The sequence below is a fragment of the Macrotis lagotis genome, chromosome X, assembly GCF_037893015.1.
Source record: "Macrotis lagotis isolate mMagLag1 chromosome X, bilby.v1.9.chrom.fasta, whole genome shotgun sequence".
Taxonomy (NCBI): domain Eukaryota; kingdom Metazoa; phylum Chordata; class Mammalia; order Peramelemorphia; family Peramelidae; genus Macrotis; species Macrotis lagotis.
Genome location: NC_133666.1, coordinates 29,661,346 through 29,687,954, shown reverse-complemented (window position 1 = coordinate 29,687,954; position 26,609 = coordinate 29,661,346). Strand labels below are relative to the sequence as shown.

Genomic DNA, 26,609 nt, shown 5'->3' with positions numbered 1-26,609 from the left:
ACCTGAGTTCAAATCCGGCCTCAGACACTTAATGAGTACCTAGCTGTGTGGCCTTGGGCAAGTCACTTAACTCCATTGCCTTGCAAAAACCTTAAAAAAATGATGAGGACTTGTACCAGAGTGGGGGCAGTATCAGAGTAGAGATGGCACAAAGATGAGTTTCATAGTACTTGGTAATAGATTGGACGTACAGAGTGATTATAGGATGATGCCTAAGTTGTGAGCCTGCCATACTGGGAGAATATTGATGCCGTCCAAAGTATCGGCAGTTAGAAGGTGGGGATTGGGAGAAGATAATGAAAATAATTTGGGAAACATTGAGTTCAAGATGTTTAAAAGGCAACTAGATGGTGGCAGCTATGTGGCGCAGTGGATAGAGCACCAGAGGTGAATTCAGGAGTACCTGAGTTCAAATCCGACTTCTGATATGTAATAATTACATACTGTGTGACCATGGGCAAGCCACTTAACCTCATTGCCTTGCTAAAAGAAAAAAAAGTAATTGGAGATGTGGGTGTGGAAATTAGGATAGGACTGGATAAATAGTTTTGAGAATTATCAGCATAAAGATAATTGAATTTCTCGGAACTGAGATCAACTACTGAAGGTATAGTGATTCTCAAAATGTGATTCGACTACCCATCAGGCTTCCAGTAGCTGAAAACTCTACCTAATCTTCCATATTCTCAGTCTAAGACCTTTTGATTTCTAATATGGTAATAACAAGAAATATTTCCAAATAAACCTATTTGGGAGGGTCTTCAATAATATTGAAGGGTCTGATGAAGTCCTGAGACCAAAAAGTGGGAGAACCATTGGTGCCAAGGGATAAGTGACGAGGGGAAGTTCCTGTTGGAGCCCCCGTGGACTAGCCTATGAGGGCTTAGGGAATGTTTCGTGACTTCCCCCACCTCTTTCATCACTTCCGTCACCTCCTTCGTCACTTCCGCCACCTATCTTCGTCACTTCCGTAACCTATTTCGTCACTTCCGTCACCTATTTCATCACTTCCGTCACCTCTTCTGAGAGAAGCAGTGGGAGCTGTCGCCACTACTGCATCTGTACCATTCCAAGTCAACCTCGAAGCCATTCCGGTAAGTCCAGCAGCCAGTTCTGCTGGCCAGCTCCTCCCACCCGCAACCTTTCCCGTGGACCCCCTCCCCAGCAGTAGCCGTTCCAGTGATTCTCCTAACCTTTGCATTTTTCTGGCAGAACAATGGCGGATTAGGCCTTCGGCCTTCGACATCTACAACAACAAAGGTCAGAGATGGTGGTTGGGCTCCATAGTCACAGCAGTGACTAGGATTCTGGTGAGAGGAGGAGAGTGGTGAGGCCTGCAGCAGCCAACTCAGATCTGGTGGTAGTTTGCAGTAGTGCCAGCTTGTAAAGCTATGAGCAATAGTGGGGAGCAGAATTGGAGCCGCCGGGAGTTCCACTCGGCATCCGGGAGCAGAAGTGCTAAAAGATCAGACAAATCTGCAGCTTCGAGCCATGTCAGGTCTCCTTTCAAGGAACATTCGAGACACTATGGGTCCAAGTCAAGTTCCAGATCAGCCTCGAGATCCAGATCGCCAATCAAATCAACTAGGCCTCACACTGGAGTGCCCTCACCCTTGCTGAGGTCTCGCTCTGGTTTTCGCTCTGGTTCTCACTTTCATCCTCGTATTCGTTCTCGCTTTCGTTTTTGCCTTCATTCTCATGGAGACACGAGCTCTGGCACTGGCCCTGGCACCTGCTCTGGCACTGGCTCTGGCTCTGGTACCGGCTCTGGCACTGGCACCGGCTCTGGCACTGGCACTGCCTCTGGCACCGACTCTGGCCCTGGTGCCAGCTCTCACACTGGTCCTGGCACTGGCTCTGGCACTGGCACAGGCTCTGGCACTGGTTCTGCAACTGGCATTGGCTCTGGCACCGGCTCTGGCACCGGCTCTGGCACAGGCTCTGACACTGGCTCTGGCACCAACTCTAGCTCTGGCACCAGCTCTAGCTCTGACACCAGCTCTGGCACCAGCACCAGCTCTAGCTCTGGCACCAACTCTGGCTCTGGAACCAGCTCTGACTCTGGCTTCCACTTGGACTCCAACCCTACTCGGTGCTCACATTCACATTCACACCCATTGCCACGCTTCCAGTCCCAGTTTCACTTTCATTCCTGGAATAGAGGACAACCCCAGCGGCAGTCCTACAATCAAGATCATCAAGATGATAGGAATTACCAAAGACACCATAGCCACAGTCGTTTTCCTCTGGCTTACCACAGGCAACATCAGATGAAGAATCAGACCAATCCTAGACCCAGCTCTTGTCTGGGCGTATTTGGTTTGAATAGGTATACTTCAGCAAGGGATCTAAGACTGGTATTTTCCAAATATGGCCGAATTTCTAGAGCTTACATTGTTTATGACCAACATTCTAAGTGCTCCAGGGGGTTTGCTTTTGTATATTTTGAAAATGTTGATGATGCCAAGACAGCTAAAGAGGATGTTAATGGAATGGAAATTGATGGACACAAGATCAAAGTGGACTTTTCTATAACAAAAAGACCCCACAATTCCACACGTGGAATCTACATGGGAACACATCATAACAGAAATCGAAAACACTATAATCGTAGAGATTATCGTGGATACAACCATGGATACGGTCGTAGATATGATCGTGGACACATTCACAGTTATGATAACCGGGATTCTAGATCCTATAAAGGAACAAGTGGAGGAGCAGCAACTGGAAGTGGAGGAAGATGCAGAAGTCCCCACAATAAGGATAATACTTACAGAAGGAAATCCCCATCTTCATATTACAGTCAAATGAAATACCAATCACGTTCCAGATCTCAACCCTACTCTCTTCATTGCTTAAAAGCACGAAGATAGAGATTTTCTAAAAAATTTGCTCTAAAATTAGTTTGAAAAAAAGCTAAAAGAAAAATAATAAAATTACAGATTGGTTTTGCTTCTTGTTATCTGCTCTTGAACCAAGATTACTGAGGGAATACTACTTTTGCTCAAGCTGAAAAACTTTCATTCATTTGTGAACTTTATTTCTTTATTCAAAGTAAATGTTTTTAGAGAAGAGACTAAATTTTGACTGCTTACAAGTTTTTTTTTTTCTGGACAGAAACTTTGTTTACAAAGTTTTCCTACTGAATCCCAGGTAAAGTGAAAATTCTACAGTGATGTAAGACACCTACATAGTTTGATTTGTTTTTTTCTTTACCGTGTCAATGCTTAGAAAAATTGCATTTTTCAGGTTAAGCTATTAGAAATAAGTTAAATTACATTTTGTTCCTGTCCTTTAATAGACTGTCATACATACTTATCTAGAACTGTTACAATTATACTGTATTATTATTTTAAACCTAAAGATATTTTTATGAAATTATATTTTAACTCTACTCTGAATACTAAATTTGTCAAAGCCTTAATATAATAATCTATATTAACAAGTGGGAGAGGAGAATAGAGTTTCTCAGTGTATTCAGAGATTTTTTTTTCTACTACATGTCTGATATAAAAGTGGTGGTATTGATCTTTCAGTTGTCTATGTCAGTCCACTACAAATGTAATCTCAATTTTCTGATCAAATTACAACTATAAAACAGGAAACCTCATGATAGAAAGGGGGGGAGAATTCTTCAACAGTTTGATGAAGTGAACCAGAAACTGTTCCTGTTAATTAAAAAAAATCTTTTAAGATCCTTTTCTTTATCAAAGAAGACCTAATTCAGCTGTTTTGGAAAAATGTTTAAATAAGCTGTTAAAAGGGGGGCAGCTAAGTGGTGTAGTGCCTCAAATTTAAAAAAAAAAATTTAAAAAAAAGGAAAGGCGGGGAACAGGGAAGAAGAAGGCCCAGGATAGAGCCTTGGAGGATCTATTGTGAATGTGGTATGGATCCAGATTCCAAGGAGGAGCAGATAAGATGAGACTTCAACTCTGGGTTTTTAACTCTTCTGAACTGAATTGAATGGGGTGGGGGAGTGGGGAAGACTTGGGGGAGAATTATAGAATTATTTCTCTTTAATAGATAGATATAGTTAAGATAAAATAGATATCAATTCTTCTCTTAATGTTTTATAGAATTATTTTGTATATCCATTAGATCAAAGGCATGTTTTTCAAAGATTTTTGTAATTGCTTGATTATTTCCCATTATGCCTTTGATTAAGGATTCTGTGGTTTTGTTCACTTAGATATCAATTTTTCATTTGAATTATCAAGTATTGCTAACATTATTTTATATGGTAGTTTCTTATGGCAGTTTCTGACTGTTCTTTTGATTTTCTCAATACAATATAGCATTAAAATAGATATTATAGCCTTGTGTTTTAAAAATGCTTATTTTGGTTGACACACTTCCCCATCCAGAATTTGTGTTTTCCTTTCATTTTGTATACTGGACTAATAGCAATGCTCCAGGTCAAACATAGTTTGCATTTGAGGTTATTAATATGCATTAGTACAAGATGGGGGGGCAGTTTTTCAAAAGTTTTGCTGAATCTAGCAACTTCCTTAAGAATGTCAAATAATAGCCAATCAACTGTATTTTGTTTTCATTGTCCAGTCAAATAAATGACAATACAAAATTGCTACTGCCAAATTTGTCAACTGTAATTGGAAACAGGAAATAAATAGTGGATGTGTTGCAAGAAAATTTTGATGTTTTTATTTCATTCCATTCCATAAACTTTTCCATTCTGACTCCATTTGTGTTCATTAAGTATATTCAAAGCAACAGCAACCATTAAAACAAAAAAAAAAAAACTTTGCAAAGGAGATTGAGGAACCTTCACACAGATCAGAAGAAATTCAAAAAATAGTGTCACAGTCATCCAGAGAGGAGAGGCATACAGGAAGAGGTGCACAAACAGAGTTGAGTGCTCCAGAGACTTGGAGAAAGAGGAGGATTGGGAAAAGGTCATTATATTTGACAATTGAGATAACATTGGTCACTTTGATCCTTGATAACTATTGATGAGATTGAAGCCAGTTTGCAGAGGGTATAGAACAGAATGACAACAAAAGAAGTGGAGGTGTCTAGCACAGATAGTTTTTCTTTTTTTCTTTTCCTTTACTTTCTTTTCTTTTTTTTTTAAATAGGCCTTCCTATCTTGTCCAGGCTAGAAGTACAGGGACTACTCTCAGATCCAATCCCACCCCTATTGGCACAGAAGTTTTGACCTACTGTGTTTTTAACCTGCACACCCAGCATCTCATCTTATTGGTGTAGGATTTAGTGCAGAAACCTGATCAGCTTTAGGCATATTGCAGCTTAGAACTCCCAAACTCAAGTGATCTACCCTTATGATGGATTACATGGGTCACCACACCTAGTTAGACAGTTTTTACCAAGGAATAGTGCTGCAAAGGGAAGCAGAAATCTAGAATAACAGCTAGCAAGGATAGTAAGATCTATACGAGATTTTTTTTAAGATGGGGAGATATAGGTATCTTATTTTTAAGATGAGGTGCAAATTATTCACTTTTGATCCATTTATTTTTTTGAGAGGATAGATCATGGCTAAAAAGACTATTAACTAATTTCACGCCCCCCCACAAGACTTTAATTTCATGGATATTATCCCTAACCCACTTTGTACCTGATAGAAAAATGGCAGCATACCCTACCTAAAAATTACTGTTCTGAGGCACAGGAGTAAAGGAATACTAATTCTTATCAGCTTAACCAAAATCTGGTAAAGGTGGCATAGATCCAGACTCCAAGGAGGAGCAGATAAGATGAGACTTCAGTTCATCAAAGGTATGTTTTTCAAAGATTTTTTTTAATTGCTTGATTGTTTCCCATTATTCCTTTGTTTGAGGATTCTGTTTTCATTCACTTAGGGATCAATTTCCTTTAGATATAAATAGATATACTTATTGTAGAATGGGTATTAATTGTTCTCTAAATGTTTGATAAATTTGTTTGTAAATCCATCAGACCAAGGGCGTTTTTTTTTTTTTTAGTTTATTTAATTGCTTGATTGTTTCCCATTATTCCTTTAAGGACTCTGTAGTTTTGTTCACTTAGATATCAACTTTTCATTTGAATTATCAAGTTTTACTAACATTATTTTATATGGTATCTTCTGATTGTTCTTTTGATTTCCTCAATACGACATTAAAATAGATATTATAGCCTTATGTTTTAAATATTTTAGGGGTGGCTAGGTGCCGCAGTGGATAGAGCACTGGCCCTGGAGTCAGGAGTACCTGAGTTCAAATCCAGACCTCAGACACTTAATAATTACCCAGCTGTGTGGCCTTGGGCAAGCCACTTAACCCCATTTGCCTTGCAAAAACCTAAAAAAAATGCTTACTTTAGACAAATTTCCCCATCCAGAATTTGTGTTTTCCTTTCATTTTGTATACTGGACTAATGGCAATGTGTCAGGTCAAATATAGTTTGCATTTGAGGTTATTAATATGCATTAGTACAAGATGGGGGGCAGTTTTTCAAAAATTTTGCTGAATCTAGCAACTTCCTTAAGAGTGTCAAATAATCGCTAATCAACTGTATATTGTTTTCATTGTCCAGTCAATTAAATGACAATATCAAATTGCTGCTGCCAAATTTGTCAACTGTAATTGGAAACAGGAAATAAATATTGGTAGTGTTCCAAGATTTTGACTGTGTGACCCTAGGCAAGTCACTTAACCCTGTTTGTCTCATTTCCTCATCTGCAAAAAGAGTGGCAAACCACTCCAGTACCTTTACTGAGAAAACCCTAAATGGGGTCACAAAGAGTCAGATACAACTGAAAAGAACTGAACTACAACAGTGTGTTACTATCAATGTCTTTCTGCAATGCATCTATTCTTCCTTTAAGAATTTAGCTCCAGGGGTGGCTAGGTGACACAGTGGATAGAGCACCTGCCCTGGAGTCAGGAGGAGCTGAGTTCAGGACTTTTCTTTTTTTGCAAGGCAAATGGGGTTAAGTGGTTTGCCCAAGGCCACACAGCTGGGTAATTATTAAGTGTCTGAGGTCTGGATTTGAACTCAGGTCCTCCTGATTCCAGGGGTGGTTCTCTATCCACTGCACCACCTAGCTGCCCCAGGAGTACCTGAGTTAAAATTTGACCTCAGACACTTAATAATTACCTAGCTGTGTGGCCTTGGGCAAGCCACTTAACACCATTTGCCTTGCAAAAAAAACACCTAAAAAAAAGAATTTAGCTCCAGGGAAGGCTAGGCGGGGCAGTGGATAGAGCACCGGCCTTGGAGTCAGGAGGACCTGGGTTCAAATCCGATCTCAGACACTTAATAATTACCTAGCTGTGTGGCCTTGGGCAAGTCACTTAACCCCATTTGCCTTGCAAAAAAAAAAAAACCTAAAAAAAAAAGAATTTAGCTCCAAATACTATTTGTTGTATGTGTGTATGTGTATATATATGCTCAATACCATAAATTTTCCATTATCTATTGGTGCCTTCAAGCATAATGTAATTTTCTAGTTTGTCGTACTTGATAGTATCAGTTTTCATTATTGCTTTATCTTAGATCTACATTTTTTTTTTAGGTTTTTGCAAGGCAATGGGGCTAAGTGGCTCGCCCAAGGCCACACAGCTAGGTAATTATTAAGTGTCTGAGATTGGATTTGAACCCAGGTCCTCCTGACTCCAGGGCCAGTGCTCTATCCACTGCGCCACCTAGCCGCCCCCTAGATCTACTTTTAAGACTTGAAACAGGGGCAGCTAGGTAGCACAGTGAATAGAGCATGGGCCCTGGAGTCAGGAGGACCTGAGTTCAAATATGAATTCAGACACTTAATAATTACCTAGCTGTGTGGCCATGGGTGAGTCACTTAACCCCATCGCATTAAAAAAAAACCTAAAAAGACTTGAAGCAATAGTATTTGTTTTGTCCTTTCATTTTCACTTTATATATGTCTATATTATGAATATGTTTTATGTTTAGTCACCCAATTTTTGGTTTTATTTTATTATCAATTCATCTAATGTTTAACTTTTTAATAAGGAATTTGATCCATTCACAATTGACAGTCATACTAAGTTTGGGTTATCTTCTGTTAAATACATATATCCCCATATGTATGCACAAACATGCACCAGGAAAATCTAATATAAATCTACCCTCTCTTCTACATCATCAGATTATCTCTGCAGCTTGTTTTGCCTACAATAAACTGAATCCAGTTGCCTGTACCCAAACGGACTGCACTTTTCCATTATCTAATTACAATTTCCTTGAGTTTAATTTTTATTGTTATTTTCTTTTTTGTTATATTTTTCTTTTCCTAGCTCAACTAAAATTTATATAACTAATCCTTCCTGCCATCCCATTCATTCTTCTGCTTCAGGGACATTCATTTGTAATTCCTTTTTTCCAACTTGGCTTTCTTATTACACCATCTAGGATTCTCTAGAATACATTCTGAGAAATGTTAATTCTCAGTGGAAGTAATGGGTTGCAGGATTCTGTAACCCTACTCTGGGGGACGAGAGCACAATTCTGTCATTTGTCTTTGCACTCATCACATCCATGTTGTTGTCATGTTATTCCTTTGAACCTTTGACCCTTTTATTCAACTGAACTATTTCAAGAGTCTCAACCATTTCCTTCCCCCTAAGGGGAAGATGCTTCCCAGATGGACAATTTCTTCTTGAAGAAGTAGCTTTCCTGAAGGATCCAGTCTCCCTTTTCCTGAGTACAGGTTATTGCAAATCTATGTTTGACCCTATTCTGCATCTGTGAGGTTGCTTCTTGGTGTTACCAGATGGTTATTTTTCTGCTGCCTATGCCTAATTCTTACCCATCCTTTTCTGATCTGCTTCCCAATGTTCTGTCCTTACCCTCACCACCCCAAAGGCAAGGTAGCAAATTTCTGTTCCTGTCCATCTCCCTTCTTCAGACCCAATAAGTTATTACCTGTATCCTCCAGCACTACCCTCTCATTTCCTCATCCAAGAGGTGTTCCTCTGTTTTATCTGACCAACTGTAATATTGATTTTTAAGGAGTGGCTAAAATTGTTTTCCCTAAAATGGCAAATCATTTTTTTTTTTTTTAGATTTTGCAAGGCAATGGGGTTAAGTGGCTTGCCCAAGGCCACACGGCTAGGTAATTATTAAGTGTCTGAGGCCGGATTTGAACTCAGGGACTCCTGATTCCAGAGCGGGTGCTCTATCCACTATGCAACCTAGCTGCCCCTGGCAAATCACTTCTACATTCTATCCTCTTGATGTTTACCCAATAAGGCTTTCTGACTTTTCCCTCTAAGATCATGTGCAAAATTTTTGGTGGCTAAAAATTGAGGTTTTATTATTTTTGTTAAATAATATTGGGGCATGGGGCAGCTAGGTGGTGCAGTGGATGGAGCACCGGCCCTGGAGTCAGGAGTCCCTGAGTTCAAATCCGGCCTCAGACACTTAATAATTACCTAGCCGTGTGGCCTTGGGCAAGCCATTTAACCCCATTGCCTTACAAAAAACAAACAAAAAAAACCCAAACTAAATAATATTGGGGCATCTAAATGTCACAGTAGATAGAGCACTGACCCTGGAATCAGGAGAACCTGAGTTCAAATCTGTTCTCAGACACTTAATAATTACCTAGCTGTGTGACCTTAGGCAAGTCACTTAACCCTACTGCCTTGCAAAAACATAAATAAATGATATTAAAAAGAATTGTCTTTAAGATGAGGTGCAAATTATTCACTCTTGATCCATTTATTTTTTTAAGAGGATAGATCATGGCTAAAAAGACTGTTAACTAATTTCATGGATATTATCCCCAACCTACTTTGTACCTGATAGAAAAATGGCAGCATACCCTACCTAAAATTTCTGTTCTGAGGCACATGAGTAAAGGAATAGTAATTAATTCTTATCAGCTTAACCAAAATCTGGTAGGCTAAATCCCCAAAACACTTAGGTTGTCATTAGCTGGTAAAGATAATATAAATATATGTATACACATGTGTGAATACACATATATATGTATAAATATACAAGTATGTACATATCTATATTATATATATATATATATATATATATATATATATATAAAACCACAATGTATAAGATTAATACGAAGCTCGAATAGAGCTAATCTTGGAGGAGATGACACTAGTAGCTAGAGTACACTGAAAAAACCTCTTGGAAGAAGGGATTTTGCAGCTGAGGCTTAAGAAAGGTCAAAGATTATAAGAGAGGTTGGGAAGGAGAGCAGTGTATGGAACATAGGAAATAAATATGGATGAAAGTACAGGTGTAAGAGGACAGGAAAGGTAAAAAGGGACCAGGTTTTTAAAAACTTTTAAAACTCAATTTGCCTTATATTTGATTCTGGTTATTAGGGCTTTTATTAGGGAATAGCTGTCGCTAGCTGTTCTCTTCCTTTAACTGCCCACATCACAATCAGATCCTGGCTCTCTGTCTACTCTAAATACATTTTTTGATCTATTAGCTGAGGGATAGATTCCTCATCTTCCATCTACTCATTGGTTATATTCCCTGACCAGTCTTCCTTTAGTCAAATCCCTGACTCCATTTCTACTACCCTGACCTTTACACCTGGCAACAGTTAGCCTTCCCTCTATTGTTTTAATACATTCCCTGACCTTTCCCTGAAACCTTCCTTGATCCCCTAAGCTACAGATGTCCTCACCCACCCACCCCCAATCACCTTCTGTCTAGTTTGTATATACCTGCATAGGTATATGTTGTCTCCCTGAGGAAGCTCTTTAAAAGCAGAAAATGTTGCACTTTTGTCTTTATAAACCCAGTGGGCCCTTAATAGCGGCTTCTTGACTGGTCGATTCACTGATAGCTTGACATGTTCCTTGATCTTGCCCCTTGGGAATATATGCCTGGCCTTCTTCTGTACTCTCCAGACACACTCCTTTGTCCATTTTGGGATGGGCCCCTGGCTACTCCAGTAGCCTCAAATAAAGAGAAACAAAGGTCACTGAACTGTATACAAAGATCCTTGTGGGTCACATACTGATTTTGTTTAGAAAATGTTTTAGTGTATCTTTAGTTATTTTGTTCAGTATTTCCAAATTCCATTTTAAGCTGATTCAGCCTGGCTGAGTAGTATTACTGAGTGTTTGATACTACTGGTCTATTCTGTAGACCAATTCCTTGGCCCATTCACTTTTTGACCAATCATTGGGCTCTTTGTCAACTCTCTGGACACATTCTCTCAACTATCTTCTTTGGCACAGACCTCTGGCTTTTTATATATTTTCTGGAAACATTCCCTGACCTATCTACTTTGGAAAAGATCCTTGAATCTATCAACACATTCTGTGATGTCTCTACTTGGAGAAAGATTGTTGCTCTTCTGCCTATAGTCTGGACTCCCAGGGTCTCTCTCTACTTTCTCAACCCATTCCCTGACCTGTATACTTTGTGAGAGACTCCCAGGCCTCTGTCTTCTCTCTGGACACATTTTCTGACCTATCTTCTTTGACATGTATTCCTCACCCTTCTATTCACATATTTTGACTCATCTGGTCTTAACGAGTTCCTGATGGACAGATTTTACATTGACCATGTAGTGTATCCAGTAGTAATGCAGCCTTTAGTAATACAAACTGCCTAAGGAAAAGGACAAGAGATGAAGAAGTTAAGGGGGTGAGTTTTTGGGGGGGGCATGGGAAAGACATAAGCCAAATGTCCAAAAGCCAGAATTCCTAACCACCACCATGCTGTTTCGAAAATTTATGTTCTTAGACTGAAACACTTGGGGGGTGAGGAGGGAGAGAGTGTCCTTTCTATTGTACCCAGTCATCTTTTCATTACTTAGCCACAGCCCTCCTCCAGGCTTCACTCCCACTCTCTGTTTCCTGTTTTCCCCCATGCATAACAGACCCAAGCCTCACTACACAATCCCAAACATCTATTCAAAATCAATGATGAGACCTCCATTTATACAGAACAGTGCTTTGGAGCTTAGAAAAAAAGAAGAATCTATTCATTGACTCTAGTTAAAATTATAGGAAAGCTGAGACCAATTCTGGAAAACAATTTGGAATTATACCCCCAAATTTATTGGGTAGCTGGGTGATGCAGTATGTAGAGCACTAGCCCTGGAGTCAGGAGGACCTGAGTTCAAATCCAGACACTTAATAATTACCTAGCTGTGTGACCTTGGGCAAGTCACTTAACCTCATTTGCCTTGCAAAGAAAAAACAAAAAAATTATAAATCTGTGCATACCATTGGACCCATAGTACTACTAAGCCTAAACCTACCCCAAAGAGATAAAAAAGGAAGACTCACATGCACAAAAATTTTTATAAAGCTCCTTTTGAGATGGTAAAGGAAACTAAAGGGGCATTCATTGGTTGGAGAATTGCTAAACAAATTATGACACATAAATGTAATGGAATATTATTATACTTTAAAGAATGATAGAAGGGATAGTTTCAGAGAAACCTAGGGAAACTTGTATGAACCAACACAGATTGAGTTGAACAGAACTAGGAGAACAATTTATATAAAAATAATACCATACATACAACTTTGAAAGCCTTAACTCTGATCAGTGCAATGACCACTCACAATTTCAGAGGAACAATGATGAAGTAAACTACCTTCTTCCAGAGAGGCAAGAGACTAAATAGGCAGACTGAAACATGTTTTTGGACATGGCCACTATGGGAATTAATTTTGCTTGACTAGGCATATTTGGTATAAGAGTCTTGGGGTTTTTTTCTCCTTAGGAGTGGGAAAAGTGAAAGAAAAAATTAAAAGCTTACTAATTGAAAAAAAAATCATTGAAAAAAGAAAGCTCAGGGGCAGCTAGGTGGTGCAGTGGAAAGAGCACTGGCCCTGGAGTCAGGAATACTTGAGTTGAAATTCAGCCTCAGACACTTGATAATGACCTAGCTGTGTGGCCTTGGGCAAGCCACTTAACCCCATTGCCTTGCAAAAAAAAGAAAGCTCAGATCAGGGACTTAAAATCAGAACAGAAAAACATAAACTGAAACATTAGTTCAAAGGCATAGTAAGTCATTTTTCCTATTCCATTTCATTCAACAAATATTGACTTTGTTCCTGCTCTATTCAAGGCATTATTTTAGTCACTTCAATTTTCTGATTGTCAGTTTTCTCATGTATTAAATGAAAGTCTTAGACACAATAGATAATTACAGAATTTAAAGCCAAAAGGAATCTCAGTAGCAAAAAGGGGAATGTAATGGAATTTTATCCCACTATGTTTCAAATAGAAAGAATTTTGCAAACACGAGAAAAGAGGCAGTATGATATAGTAGCTAGATAGCTTCAGTACAGTTCAAGTCCCACTTCTGACATCTGTTGGCTATGTGACTCTGGTTGTTCTTTAGTCATTCAGTCATTTCCATTTATCCAATTCTTCATGACCCCATCTTGGATTTTCTGGGTAAAGATACTGCCTTTCCTTTTCCAGTTAATTAAAGCAAACAGAGGTTAAGTGACTTGCCTAAGGTCACACAGCTAGTGAATGTCTGAGGCCAAATTTGAACTTAGGTCTTCCTGACTCCAGAGCACTCTATCCACTGAGCCATTTAACTGCCTAATGTGATTCTAGACAAGTTACATAATCTCTTAGTGCTCTGAGTACTGCTCAAAGATTTCAGAGAAGGTACTAACTTGCACTGGTAGGGAGCTTTTCCTCACCTGGGAGTTTCTTATGTCAGTGAAGTCATTGATCCACCCTAACCCTATGGAAAAAATTTATATGAAACTGATCAGAGTGAAGAAAGCAGAACCAGGAAACTATACATATTACTACAATAATATAAATGACAGTAAAAATAAAAAGCAACTGAACTCAAATTAAAGGCCATTTCCAATACTGGTTCCAGAGGACAGATGATGAAAACATACCTCTCTTCACTCAGCAGAAGTAGGGGTGGGGTGTCTACTAGGACGGAATACTGAAAAATGGCAGATATATATTTCCTGTATTGATCTGTCTTAACATTTTCTTTATTATAAGGAAGAATTTTGGGTAGAAAGGAGGATATTGGGAAATATCTGTTGTATTTTTTAAAAGGGCATAAAAGATTACAAATCAAAACAAGGTAACCTTAGAAATCATCTACTCCAAATGAGGTCCAGAGAAAAGAAATGACTTGGCCAAGGTCAAACAGATAGTAAATGGCATATATGTCATTTGAACCTAGATTACCCAAATCCACACTCCTTTTTTCTTCACTTTAATCTCTTATTCATGTTAGTCTCAACATTCTAGGTATCTATGTAATGATCTGAAGGACAGAAAAGAATCAGATATGGATTTCTACTCTTGTGGATACTTTTTGTTTGCTTGGATGGTTTTTTTCTTCTTTTTAAAATTTTTTTTTCCTTCATGGATATTAAATCATGTGATGGAGAAGAAACATGGACAGAGCCAGCTATCATGGCAGAATTCAATAAGGGGCCAAAAGAGAGGAACAAAGTGCTATGGGAGTTTAGAAAGGGAAATAATAACTTTACCTTATCCATCTTTGTATTCCCTCTCGATCCTTAGCATATGTGAGTTCGCAATAATTATTTGTTGGCTTTAATTGATTCACTTAATTCAAATGCTACCTAGATGGTCAGGAGAGGTTTCATGGTGGAGGTATTATTTGAGTCAGACTTTAAGGGGTAGCTAAAATTTCGACAAGTAGAAATAGAAAGAGGAATGAGATGGGGATCTCATGCTGAGAGAACAATATAAGCATATGTTAAAGGACAGACATGGTTGGGTCATACTCAAGAATGGCAGAAGTGTAGGGTATATATAAAGGCATAGTAGCAGATTAGGCTTTTTTCTTAAATTATGGATGAAATATGCAGTAAAGGTATCATATAAATCTCACAGATGAAGGGAGTTATGATATTTTATTTTTTGTTTGTTTTTGCAAGGCAGTGGGGTTAAGTTACTTGCCTAAAGTCACACAGTTAGTAAGTATCAAATATCTGAGGCTGAATTTGAATTCAGGTCCTACTGACTCCAGGGCCAGTATTCTATCCTCTTTGCCTCTTAAATACCCCCTATGATATGTCTTTTTTTTAGTTTTTGCAAGGCAGTGGGGTTAAGTGGCTTACCCAAGGCCACACAGCTAGGTAATTATGAAGTGTATGATATGTCTTTTTGTGAAAACATACAATCTATGCCTGGAAGAAAATTGTTGAGTGAACTATATTAGTGCCAGAACAAGCGAACAATTTCAATAATTCAGCAAAACAAATTTGTCACATCAAACAACTAATTGACTTACCATACATGTTTTTTAGCCAATGGGGTTGCAATTATTTCTTGACGATAAAAAAAAAGCATTTGACAAAGAAGCAATAATCAAAACAATTTAGTACAGGTTGAATATTGGGATTGATTGATCAGAACAGATTAGGTACATAATACAGGGAAGCAAACAAAAGCAATAGTATTCACTACACCCAAAGGTCCCAGCTTTTGATGTCAAAACTCACTTTTTTGGACAAAAACTATCAGAAAAACTGGACAGAGGTTTGGCAGAAACTAGAGTTAGACCAGTGCTTCACACTATATACTAAGATAATTCCAAGTGTGTATATTACCCAGATAGAAAGGTCACATCATAAACAAAGTAGAAGAACAAGGAAGAAATTTGTCTCAGATTTACAGATAGGGAAGAATTCATGTCCAAACAAATGTAAAGAGAAAATGACAGAAGATAAAATGAATGACTTTGAGTAAATAAAATAAAAAAAATCTTTACACAAGCAGATCCAACACAGCTGAAATTAAAAGGGAAACGAGGGGGATAGGGAAGAAAAATCTTTGCAGCAAGTTTCTCTGACACAGCTCTCATTTCCAAAATATATAAGGAACTTCTTAAAACTTATAAGAATAAAAGCTATTCAGTGAGGCTAGCTGGTGCAGTCAATAGAGCACCGGCCCTGGAGTCAGGAGTACCTGAGTTCAAATCTGGTCTCAGACACTTAATAATTACCTAGCTGTGTGGCCTTGGGCAAACCACTTAACCCCATTGCCTTGCAAAAAAAAAATCCTAAAAAAAAGAATAAAAGCTATTCCCAAATAGATAATGGGTCTAAGAATATACAGTAAGTTCCCAAAAGAAATCCAAGCCAACTTCGATATTTTAAATGAAATAAATCACTAATGACTAGAAAAATGCAAATTCAAGTTATTCTTAAGTTCCAACTCACCTATTAGACTGGCAAATAGACAAAAATAAAAATGACAAATTTCTGAAAAAACTGGAAAAACAAGTTCACAAACATACTCTTGATAGAGCTGTGAATTGGTAGTGCATTCTGGGAAGCAATTTGGAAGTATGCCCCATAAATCACTAAACTGCATGCCTTTTGAACCAGCAATACCACTATGCAATATAAACAGCAAAGAGATCAAATTAAAAGGAAAAAATCCTACATCAACAAAAATATAGCCGGCTTTTTTTCTTGTGGTGGCAAAGAACTAGAAATTAATGGAGTACCTATCAGCTGATAAATATTGCATAAATTATGTTATATGTATACAATTGTCATTTGAATACAATGAAATACTATTATTCTGGAATATATAAGTTTCATTAAAACCTTAGAAAACGGGTGGCTAGGTGGCGCAGTGGATAAAGCACCAGCCCTGGAGTCAGGAGTACCTGGGTTCAAATCCGGTCTCAGACACTTCATAATTACCTAGCTGTGTGGCCTTGGGCTTAACCCCATTGCCTTGCAAAAACTAAAAAAAAAAAGAAAGAAATCTGATCAATAAAATGACCACTATTCCAGAGGATCAATGATGAAACATTTTTCTACTTCCTGACAGAGATAATGAACTTAGTTCAAAATGATACAAATATTTTTTCATATGACCAATGCAGGAATTTGTTTTGTATCTTTCTTGCAGACTTTTCTTTTAGGTTTCTGCAAGGCAAATGGGGTTAAGTGGCTTGCCCAAGGCCACACAGCTAGGTAATTATGAAGTGCCTGAGGTCAGAGTTGAACTCAGGTTCTCCTGACTCCAGGGCAGGTGCTCTATCCACTGTGCCACCTAGCCACCCCCTGGACTTTTCTTTTTTCAGTGGTAAAGATGGGAAGGAGGAGGAGAAAAATCTATTTTTGCTCATTAAAAAATAAAATTTAATTTTAAAGATCTATAAACATTTTTGATAATTCCAATACTCAAGATAACTGTATGATAATACACTGATTATTAATATCAAATGAAGCATGGGAAACCAATTACCTCCCTTCTTTTCTTTCTTTTTTTAAAAGTTTTTGCAAGGCAATGGGGTTAAGTGGCTTGCCCAAGGCCACACAGCTAAGTAATTATTAAGTGTCTGAGGTTGGATTTGAACTCAGGTACTCCTGACTCCAGCCACCCCTCCAACCTTACTTTCAGTGAAAGTACTAGTGATATAATTTGCTACAAAATGTTTGGTTTGTTCAGAGAAGTAAGTGTGGTACAGTGAAAAATGTCTACTGACTCTAGACTCAGGAGATCTAGGTTTGAATCCTGGGTCTTCCATTTACTACTTTGTGACTCTGAGCAGTCCCTTTCCTTTAGAGCCTCAATTTAGCTGTCTCATCAGATATAGGGATTATTTGTGAAGACATGCTCCAAATCACTAATAATTCAAGAACTTCAAATTAAAACAACTTTCAAATTCTACCCTTAGAACAGGCAAACTAATGCACTGCTGATGGATTTGTGAATTGGTTTAACCATTGTGGAAAGCAATTTAAAATATGCATCCAAAATCATTTAAAATATGCTTCCAAAATCACGAAACTGATGAAATCCTTTGATTTGGTGATACCACTAATAGTGATAAAATAGAGAAACATTTACAAAAATATTTATGGTAGTTCTTTTTGTTATAGCAAAGAACTAGAAACAGGGTACCTATAAGTTAAGAAATAACTGAACAAATATTGGCATATAAGTGAAATGGAAACTAGGTCAAAAGAAATGACAAAATGAATAGTTTCAGAGAAACCTGGGAAGATACCTATCAAGTGAAGTAGAGTAAAATAAGAAGAACCAGAATGACATTTTATACAAGTTTGCTGAGCAAAACAACTTGAAAAGACTTAAGAAGTTTGATCTGGTGAATTGACCAAACCTGATCCCAGGGGAACCCTGTGAAACAAACTGGCCACTTCCTGAAAGGGAAATAGTGAACTCAGGGTACAGAATGAGATATACATTTCTGAACCCACCCAATGTGTCCAGGTTTAATATTCAAGTTCTATAGACTACTAGGATCTTTCTAGCTAGAGTTCTGATATTCTGATTCTGTAGTCTATTCAACGTGCTTGAGACTTTCTTCTGTTTTTTTCCTGTGTTTTGGAAATTCCTGGGCTGTCCATGGATTATCCCTTGCCCATAAGACTATCTAACCTACCTCCTTTGCTAATCATAGTTGTCCTTGATGATATCTTTGTTTAAATTATATAAATATTTTATTTGTTTTCCAATTATATACAATAGTAGTTTCTACCTATCTTTTTTGGTAAGGTTTTGAATTTTTTGATGATACCTTTTATATAATTTCTCAACTTATAGTTTGTCATTGGTAGGACTCAAATATTCAACTGATCTATGATCTCATCAGTGTGGATATTCCTTCCAGTGATGTAAATTGCAATTATGAGATCAATCAAACAAGCATTGAAAAGCACCTACCTCATGCAAAATAGCTGCTGGAGATACAAATACAAAATCTAAAACAATCTCTATGCTGAAGGAGCATGTATTCTCATGAGGGAAACAACATATATGAGTATTATAAAGAGAAGCCTTATAAATAAATACAAAGTAGTCCATCTCAACCAGTTATCCATCTACAGTTTTGCTTGGTTTCAATTCCACAGATTGAGATGCTCGAGGTACCCCTGGTATCCCTCCCTCCCTTCCAATTTCTTTTTTGTGTTGTCCCAGGAAATTGCAAACTTGTTGAGGGCAGGGTATTTCTTTTTTCTTATTTGTATTCCCCAGCCCTTAGCTCAGTGTCTGGCCCATAGTGGGCACTTGATAAATTTTTTAAAATTTTATTTATTTAAAGAAATGGGCTAAGTGACTTGCCTGAGGTCACACAGGTAGGTAATTATAAATCATCTGAGGCTGGATTTGAACTCATGTCCCCCTGACTCCAGGGTCGATGCTCTATCCACTGCACTACCTAGCTGCCCCCACCTGATAAATTTTTACTGAGTTAAATTGAAATTTCTTCCTATGATACATTACCCTGCTGATAGCTTTTGAGCTTTTTCTTCTCTGAAGCTCCTCATTGGTGTTTTGTATTATTTGACAGCCCCTTCATGGACATTGTCCTCTGTGGGACCATTTATTTTCAATTTCTCAGAGTCACTTGTATTCTATATCATGCAACCATATAGCAACAGAATATTAACAAGAAAAAAGATGAACCTCTGATTTGGGGAAAAACTTGAAGTTATTTAAGGATGTCTGAAATTTTCTGTCAATCCAACCCTTTCTCTTCCTTCTGTTTAATTCTAGGAGCAACACAGAGTTTATTTTTATTGTGTATTGCAGATACGCATAATAGACACGCTGAATAGGCTATTCACCCAAATTCATGTCAAGATAGGGCAGTAGACAATTTTCATCTACTTGATTTCCCCTATGTTGGTTGTCAAATAGGAATATCTAGAGCAGAGGTGTCCAACCTTTTAGCTCTTCTGGGCTGAATCACCCAAGCAAACGTGTCAAGGCCCACATTCTATGTTTTCTGTCCTAAGTTTTTTTTGGGTGGTGCGTACTAGAGGAGCTAAAAGGTTGGGTAGCCCTCCTCTGGAGGATCTCATACACAAGGAATACCTCTTCAGCTTGGATTCCACACTGGACTTCCCTCCCCACAGTGGCAAAGCTATAATATTTTATAATTTACCAGATTAAAAAAAATTCTCATTTAACAATTTCTATTATGTATTCCAAAGAATCTTAAATGATTCTGGTATATGGATGATAGATAATCAGACAAAACTTCTATCAAGTTATTACTATATGTTAGGCACTCTGCTGATCACCCCAGGATAGAAGATATGAGCAATCTATATAGTCCTTACTTGAGACAGAACCTAAATCTCACTTAAAGAAAGGGAGAAGCTAGAAAGTCAAGGAAGGAACCTGTAGAGAAGGAGAATCTTAGAATCAAGGGAAGCTTGGTGAAAGCCCATCCTAAGAGTGGTATAGGTAGGCAGCCACCAATCAGGAGAGAGATGCCTCAGGTTGAAGGTTTCTTCAAGGACAAGGTAGCTTGAGAGTAGAACTCAGGAGAATAAAGTGAAGCATAGGGGAGGCCCATCCTAAGAGAGTGATCTGAGTGGTAACCAATCAGGAGAGCCTGTCCTCAGAGTGAAGAATTCTCTGGGAGGGCTAGGAAGGAGGACTGTCCAGAGATAAGATGAGACATGGCCTCTCAGGGGAAGGTTTTTCTAGGTTGGGAACTTGAGAAAGGAAGTGACACACTTTGTTGGACTGAATCAAAGGCTTTCTTCATCATCAACAATCAATACAACAGGCTTTTGTAATTCTTTACATTTCTCTAATCTGTTATCCACACAACTGCCAATTCTGACAACTTCACCTTCCAGTTCAGGAATCTTCAGGGTATCCCTGTTCCCTCAGAGATAAGATACATCCTTTTCAGGTTGGCACTTAAAGATTTCCCCATAATTGGGTTCCAGGTTCCCTTTCTATACTTAGTTCACATTTCTCATAACATATTCTAGGTGTAGCCAAATTGGCCTATTGGTTGAACCTCAAACGTGGGCTGTCATCTCCTACCTCTGTGCCTTTGCTCGGGCTGTCCTTCAGGTCTAGAATATTTACTTCATCCTCTTTTTTTAGGTTTTTGCTAGGCAATGGGGTTAAGTGGCTTGCCCAAGGCCACACAGCTGGGTCATTATTAAGTGTCTGAGACCGGATTTGAACCCAGGTACTCCTGACTCCAGGGCAGGTGCTCCATCCACTGCGCCACCTAGCTGCCCCTAATTCATCCTCTTTGATTCCTTACCTTCTTTTAAGACTCAGCACATACAGATTGCCCAAATGGTTAATCTCTCTCCCTTTTCTCCAGTTATACATACACTCAACTGCTTATAACCCAAGAAGTTAGTAGTGGTGGATAGACCCTTGGAGTCTGGAGTTAGGAAGGGTTCAAATCCCACCTCAGACATTTGTGTGGCCTTGAATATGTCATTTAATGCCTCTATTCCATACCTATAAAATACCGGGGTTTGCCTTGAAGGCTCCAAGTTTCCTTAAGGTTCTAAATCAATAATCCTATATTATTATTTTTATTCAGTAACTGGTAAGTGTCTAATAGTGCTTTGTGCGTAGTAGGTACTGAATACATGCTTTTTGGAGAGAAGATGGAAACTGACTTGCAGAGTGCAAGAAGGGTCCCAGATTTTTCAGGCAATCTTTGAGGCTGTGACGACAGTGTTGACTTTAGGCAGTTAAATTAATCCCCTGACTAGTTCCTAGAAATAACCCAATTCTGTTAATTCAACTAAGCAGTACTAAGGAAAACTTAAGAATAATCAAAGTTTACATGAATTTTGTTTGTTGTTTGTTAAAGTTTCGGGGGGAATACCCTGAATGAGCCAGAATTAAAGATCTGGGCCTCAGGAAAAAAGACGAGTGCCATCTGCTGGACATTTGGAGAACTGTCAAATCCTAGAAAGGAGCTGGGAGTCACAACCAAGCTGGGAGGATAGTGAATGAGAGTCCTCCAGGGTGTAGGGATCCAGGACACCCACTTAGGAGTGTGATTTGGAGGTGAGAGCTGCTGGAAGCAAGCAAGGCTGCTCAGACAGAGGAACAATGCAGAAAAGGGCCGGGGAAGACTAGAAAAAACACAATGACCTCTATACTACAGTCTTTTGTTATCTTAGTTTGGAACTGCTGTCATAAATCTAAATGTATTCCCTGCCTCCAATCTCATCCTTCTCTAATCCATCTTTGCAAGATCTACCAAAATAGTCTCCTCAGGCACTGGTTCTCAGAGCATGGAAGTGAGCCTGGGGTTCTGAATGCTGTGACAGAGAAGCACATGCTTTGTGGAAGTCCTACTGATCTAGAAAGGGATTTCTTACGTAATTTTTAATTTTTTCAAACAAGAAGCATTTTCAGAAATTAGTCTGTCTCATCCTCCACCTTCTCTGCCCTTCCAAACTGATAAATTTTTTAAAATGAAAAACAAAGCCCACAATATACAGTTGTAGTCTGGCAAAACGAATTCTCCTATTAGCCATGGCCAAAAATGTCTCTTTATGTATTTTAAGTTCATCAGTTCAAGGAGATAAGTGGCATATTTCCCCTTCTTTCATGGTTTTTCATTGCATTAAGTTCTAAAGATTTTCAAAATCATTTTTCTCTGTCATATCATTTTCTAGATTGTTCTGGCTCTGCTCACTTTGCTTGGTATCAGCATATAGAGGTCTTAGTTTTCTCTGAAACCATCCCATTTCATCATTTCTTTTGGTACAATAATATTCCATTATGCTCAAATGCCAGATTTTGCTTAGTAATTCCCCAGTAGGAGGGCACACCCTTAGTGTCCAATTTTTGGCAACTATAATGGAACTGCTATAAATATTTATAGATAAATAGATCCTTTTCTTCTTACTTTGGGGGATAGGGGGGAGGCTAGGTGGTGCAGTGGATAAAGCACTGGCCCTGGAGTCAGGAGTACCTGGGTTCAAATGCGACCTCAGACACAAGCTGTGTGACCTTGGGCAAGCCACTTAACCCCATTGCCTTGCAAAATCCTTAAAAAAAAAAGAAAAAATCTTAACTTTGGGGGATAGGCTCAGTAGTATCATTCACTGGGTCAAAAGACATACACATTTTGCTAACTTTCTGGCCTAGTCCCAGATTGATTTCTAGAATGACTGGACCAATTTAGAATTCCAGCAACAGTGCATTATTACTGTGTCTGTTTTCCCTACTGGAAAGGTTTCAGTTTCAAGCTGGGTGACAGAATGAGTATGTGTTGGCTAGATTCAGAGAAATTCATCAGGTGGGATGTGAGGTGATGGATTTTCCAGCCAGAACAACCTTCAAAGAATATCTCCTAAGCTGGTTGAGGTTCATGATCTGTATCAGCATACCAGTGAAATTATAGATCCTTGAGGGTTGAAGTTCACATAGGATATCCCTTGCTCAAAAACTTTCAACAGCTCACTAATGTCTATAGAATATATGTGTGTATATATATATATATATTATAGTTACATGTATATGTATACATATTTACACACACCTATATATATACATATCTATATATAGATACAGATATATAGATATGTTTCCTCCATGATGAACATGTCCAAAATTGAATTCATTATTTCCTCCCAAAATCTCCTCATTTTCCAGTTTCTCCATTACTATCCAGGGTACCACCAGTTACCCAGACAGTCTCGCCATCTTGGTGTGCTCCTCCATTCTTTTTTTTTTTTTAGGTTTTTTGCAAGGCAAACCGGGATTAAGTGGCTTGCCCAAGGCCACACAGCTAGGTAATTATTTATTAAGTGTCTGAGACCGGATTTGAACTCAGGTATTCCTGACTCCAGGGCTGGTGTTTTATCCACTATACCACCCAGCCCGCCCCGTCCTCCTCCATTCTTTATTCACTCATAGTCAATCTTTTCCCAAGTCCTGGTGATTCTCCCTTTGTACATCTGTAGGGCACGCTGCCCGCCTCCCCCGACTCTTAAAATAGCTTCCTGTTTGTTTTTCATATCTCATTTTGTCTCCCTGATTCTAGCTCATCCTTCACTCAACTGCCAAAGTGATTTTTCCAAAGTGTAGGTTTGACAAAGTCATCCTCCCCTACTTGCCATGCACACATATTCAGTAAATTAAATGAACTAAAAGATCCCTGTCTCAAAATTGTTTACTGGACAAGAAAGACAACATCTACAGGAATGTAAGATATAGGAAAAGTTTTGATTTCAACTAATTCTAAACACTGAAAAATATTTTCTCGGTATCCTAGGAAAGATGAAGAATAAAAAGGGGGGGGGGACTGTATAAGCCAAGAAAAGAGACATCCTAGAGAACAAATTTATACAAAAACCGGCTGGTTTGTTGGCATAAAAATGAAATTGACATATGAGGCAGGAGAGAGGACAAAAGGCATTGCCACAAGGAATGGATTAAATATCTTTATCCTCTAGTGAACCAAATCAGACAAGTTGTCACAGCAAGAACAGGGTTTATGCATGCAACTTTCCAAAGCTTTCTACTTAATTTCAAATTCCTCTTCATTTTCAAATGTTTCTGGTATAATAAGCTCTCAGTGCATGAGTAGGATGAGAAACACATTGATTCAATTTAGTAGATATTTATTAAGTGCCTAGTAGGTTCAGAGACCTGAGGGGAGAGAAGACAATTAAGACAAAGCCCATACTTTTCTGGAGCTTATAAAGCAGGGGGATATTTCATAGGCCCCCAAAACTAAAATATTTGCAGAATTTGAAATTTCTTTGGTAAATTGAACCTTCCTCCATTAATGCAAATTGCAACCCTTCACATACCTTGACAGAACAATCACCTTCATGAGTTTCTATGGTCAAAACCATTCATCTTCCAGTTCTATGAGAAGTAAAAGGGAGTTGGGGCAGGAGTGGAAAGAAACCCATTACTTTGCCCACAATGGGAGTGAGTAGGGAAAGAGTATTAGAGATACAAAATTAAATTCAAATGGTCAGTATAGACTCAATAGCCTGCTTTTTTTTTTACTAAGTAGGCACACTAAACCTTTTTTAATTTTTTTTATTTATTTAAGGCAATGGGGTTAAGTAACTTGCCCAAGGTCACACAGCTAGGCAATTCTTAAATGTCTGAGGCCAGATTTACACTCAGGCTCTCCTGACCCCAAGGTTGATGCTTTATCCACTGTCCTAGATTTGAATTCAGGTTTTCTTGACTCCAGGTCTGATGTGCCACCTAGCTGCCTATAGCTAAATATTCTATCACTGGATCCTCAGAACGAACCTATAAAGTAGGCATTATTACCCTGCACCCTGCACCCCATTTTCTGGATGGGAAAACTCAGAGAGACTAAGTGATTTGTCTGTAGTTACATTACCAGTAAGTTTTTGAGGCAGGATATGAGTCTAGGTTTGCTGGACTCCAAAACCAGTCAGTGTTCATTCCACTACAATATTATTCCCATTTTACAGAGAAAGAAACTGAGACCTGGGAAGATTAAGTGATTTGCCCAAAGTAGTTAGGTAATAGCTCTAAATGAAAAGGTGAGTGTTCTGATTCTCAACCCAACTCACTCTCTTGTCTACTTCCTATCACTAATGGACCAGACACCTAGACATTCATGACTGAGAATGTGCCATATATGTTTATGCATATGACAACAGAGATAGCTAATAGGTAGCATCTATAGAGCACTTTAAGGTTTGCAAAGCACATTATAAATATAATCTCATTTATCTTCACAAGAACCTTGAGAGATAAGTACTATTGTTGTCCCCATTCTACAAATGGGGAAACTGAAGCAGGCAGGAGTTATCTGACTTGCCCAAGCTCACACAGCTAGTGTCTAAATCTGAATTTGAACTCAGGTCTTCCTCTGACTCTTCAGTCTACTGATAGCCTGTTAGATGGACTAGCTACCTCAATACATGTGCATGTATGTTACCTAGGGTAGGTACCTTCTCTGAGCCTCTATTCATCTATAAAATAGGGATAGTGCTTGCTTCTTTCATCTTTTACAAGGATTGAATGAGGAAAGCCTTGGCCTCTTGGAGGATCTGCCCTTCTGGACAGATGAGGGCTTCCTGCCCTGATGCTAACCACAGACCTAGCCTAACTCAGTGAATTGCCATGGCTGAAAGATTCATCCTCTTGTGAAGAAGCTGACTTTGGCTAGGCTGGTCCTTGGACAACAGTTTTTCTAACTCCAAACATTTCTAGCTTCCCTAGGCATAGCCTTCCAGAACCCAAGGTGGCCTCTATAGCATGATAGAGTTTTGGGGGGGACAAACAAGATCACTAATAATTGATTCCCATGAATATAACCTTGTGTGGCAAGGAAATTATTTCAAATCAAATCATGTTAATGCTGAATACACACCTACTATGTGAAAAGCACTGTGCTAAGTGCTGGAGATACAAAAAGTGAAACATTTTCTCCCCTCAAGAAGCTTACTAATCTATTAGAATGTAAGTGGTACAGATCAAGAAACTGAGGTTTGAGAGTTAAGTGACTTGCCCAAAGTCACACAGCTAGTAAGAGGTGGGAGGGGTTGTTCCTACAAAGGATCTTTCCTGAATGCTTTCCCCACCACCACCAGTGGCTGGTACCCTCCCCTGAACAAAGTAATTTTCTGTATATTTTGTCTCCATCTATGTAATGTTGCTCTTCCCACTCCCAGCAGAATCAAATTTATTGAGAGTAGGAATTGAGTTTTTTAAAAATATCTTTGGATCCCTAGTGTCTTGCAGATAGTAGGCACTTAAAGCTTGGTGAATTAAATTGAATGGGGTTTGAACAAAGAGATGTCAAAATTAGGTGTATTCATTTCAACACATCCAGAAATTGTCTTTTCCCTCCTTTCTCCTCCTTTCCCCTCTATTATGGAGGTCTATTGGGGGTAGGAGGGTGGGAAGGT

The 26,609-nt window shown here is 38.6% G+C and overlaps 2 protein-coding genes across 3 annotated transcripts in view; one reads left to right on the top strand and one right to left on the bottom strand.

Moving 5' to 3' along the window:
* Positions 1 to 26,609, bottom strand: part of CCDC160 (coiled-coil domain containing 160) — a 116,586-nt gene that overhangs the window by 72,598 nt on the left and 17,379 nt on the right. The gene's annotated exons all lie outside the window — the stretch shown is intronic.
* On the top strand, positions 1,392 to 3,212 carry LOC141498625 (uncharacterized). Its single transcript, XM_074201816.1, has one exon. It carries the CDS (start codon positions 1,392 to 1,394, stop codon positions 2,874 to 2,876), a length of 1,485 nt encoding a protein of 494 aa, XP_074057917.1. The 3' UTR covers positions 2,877 to 3,212.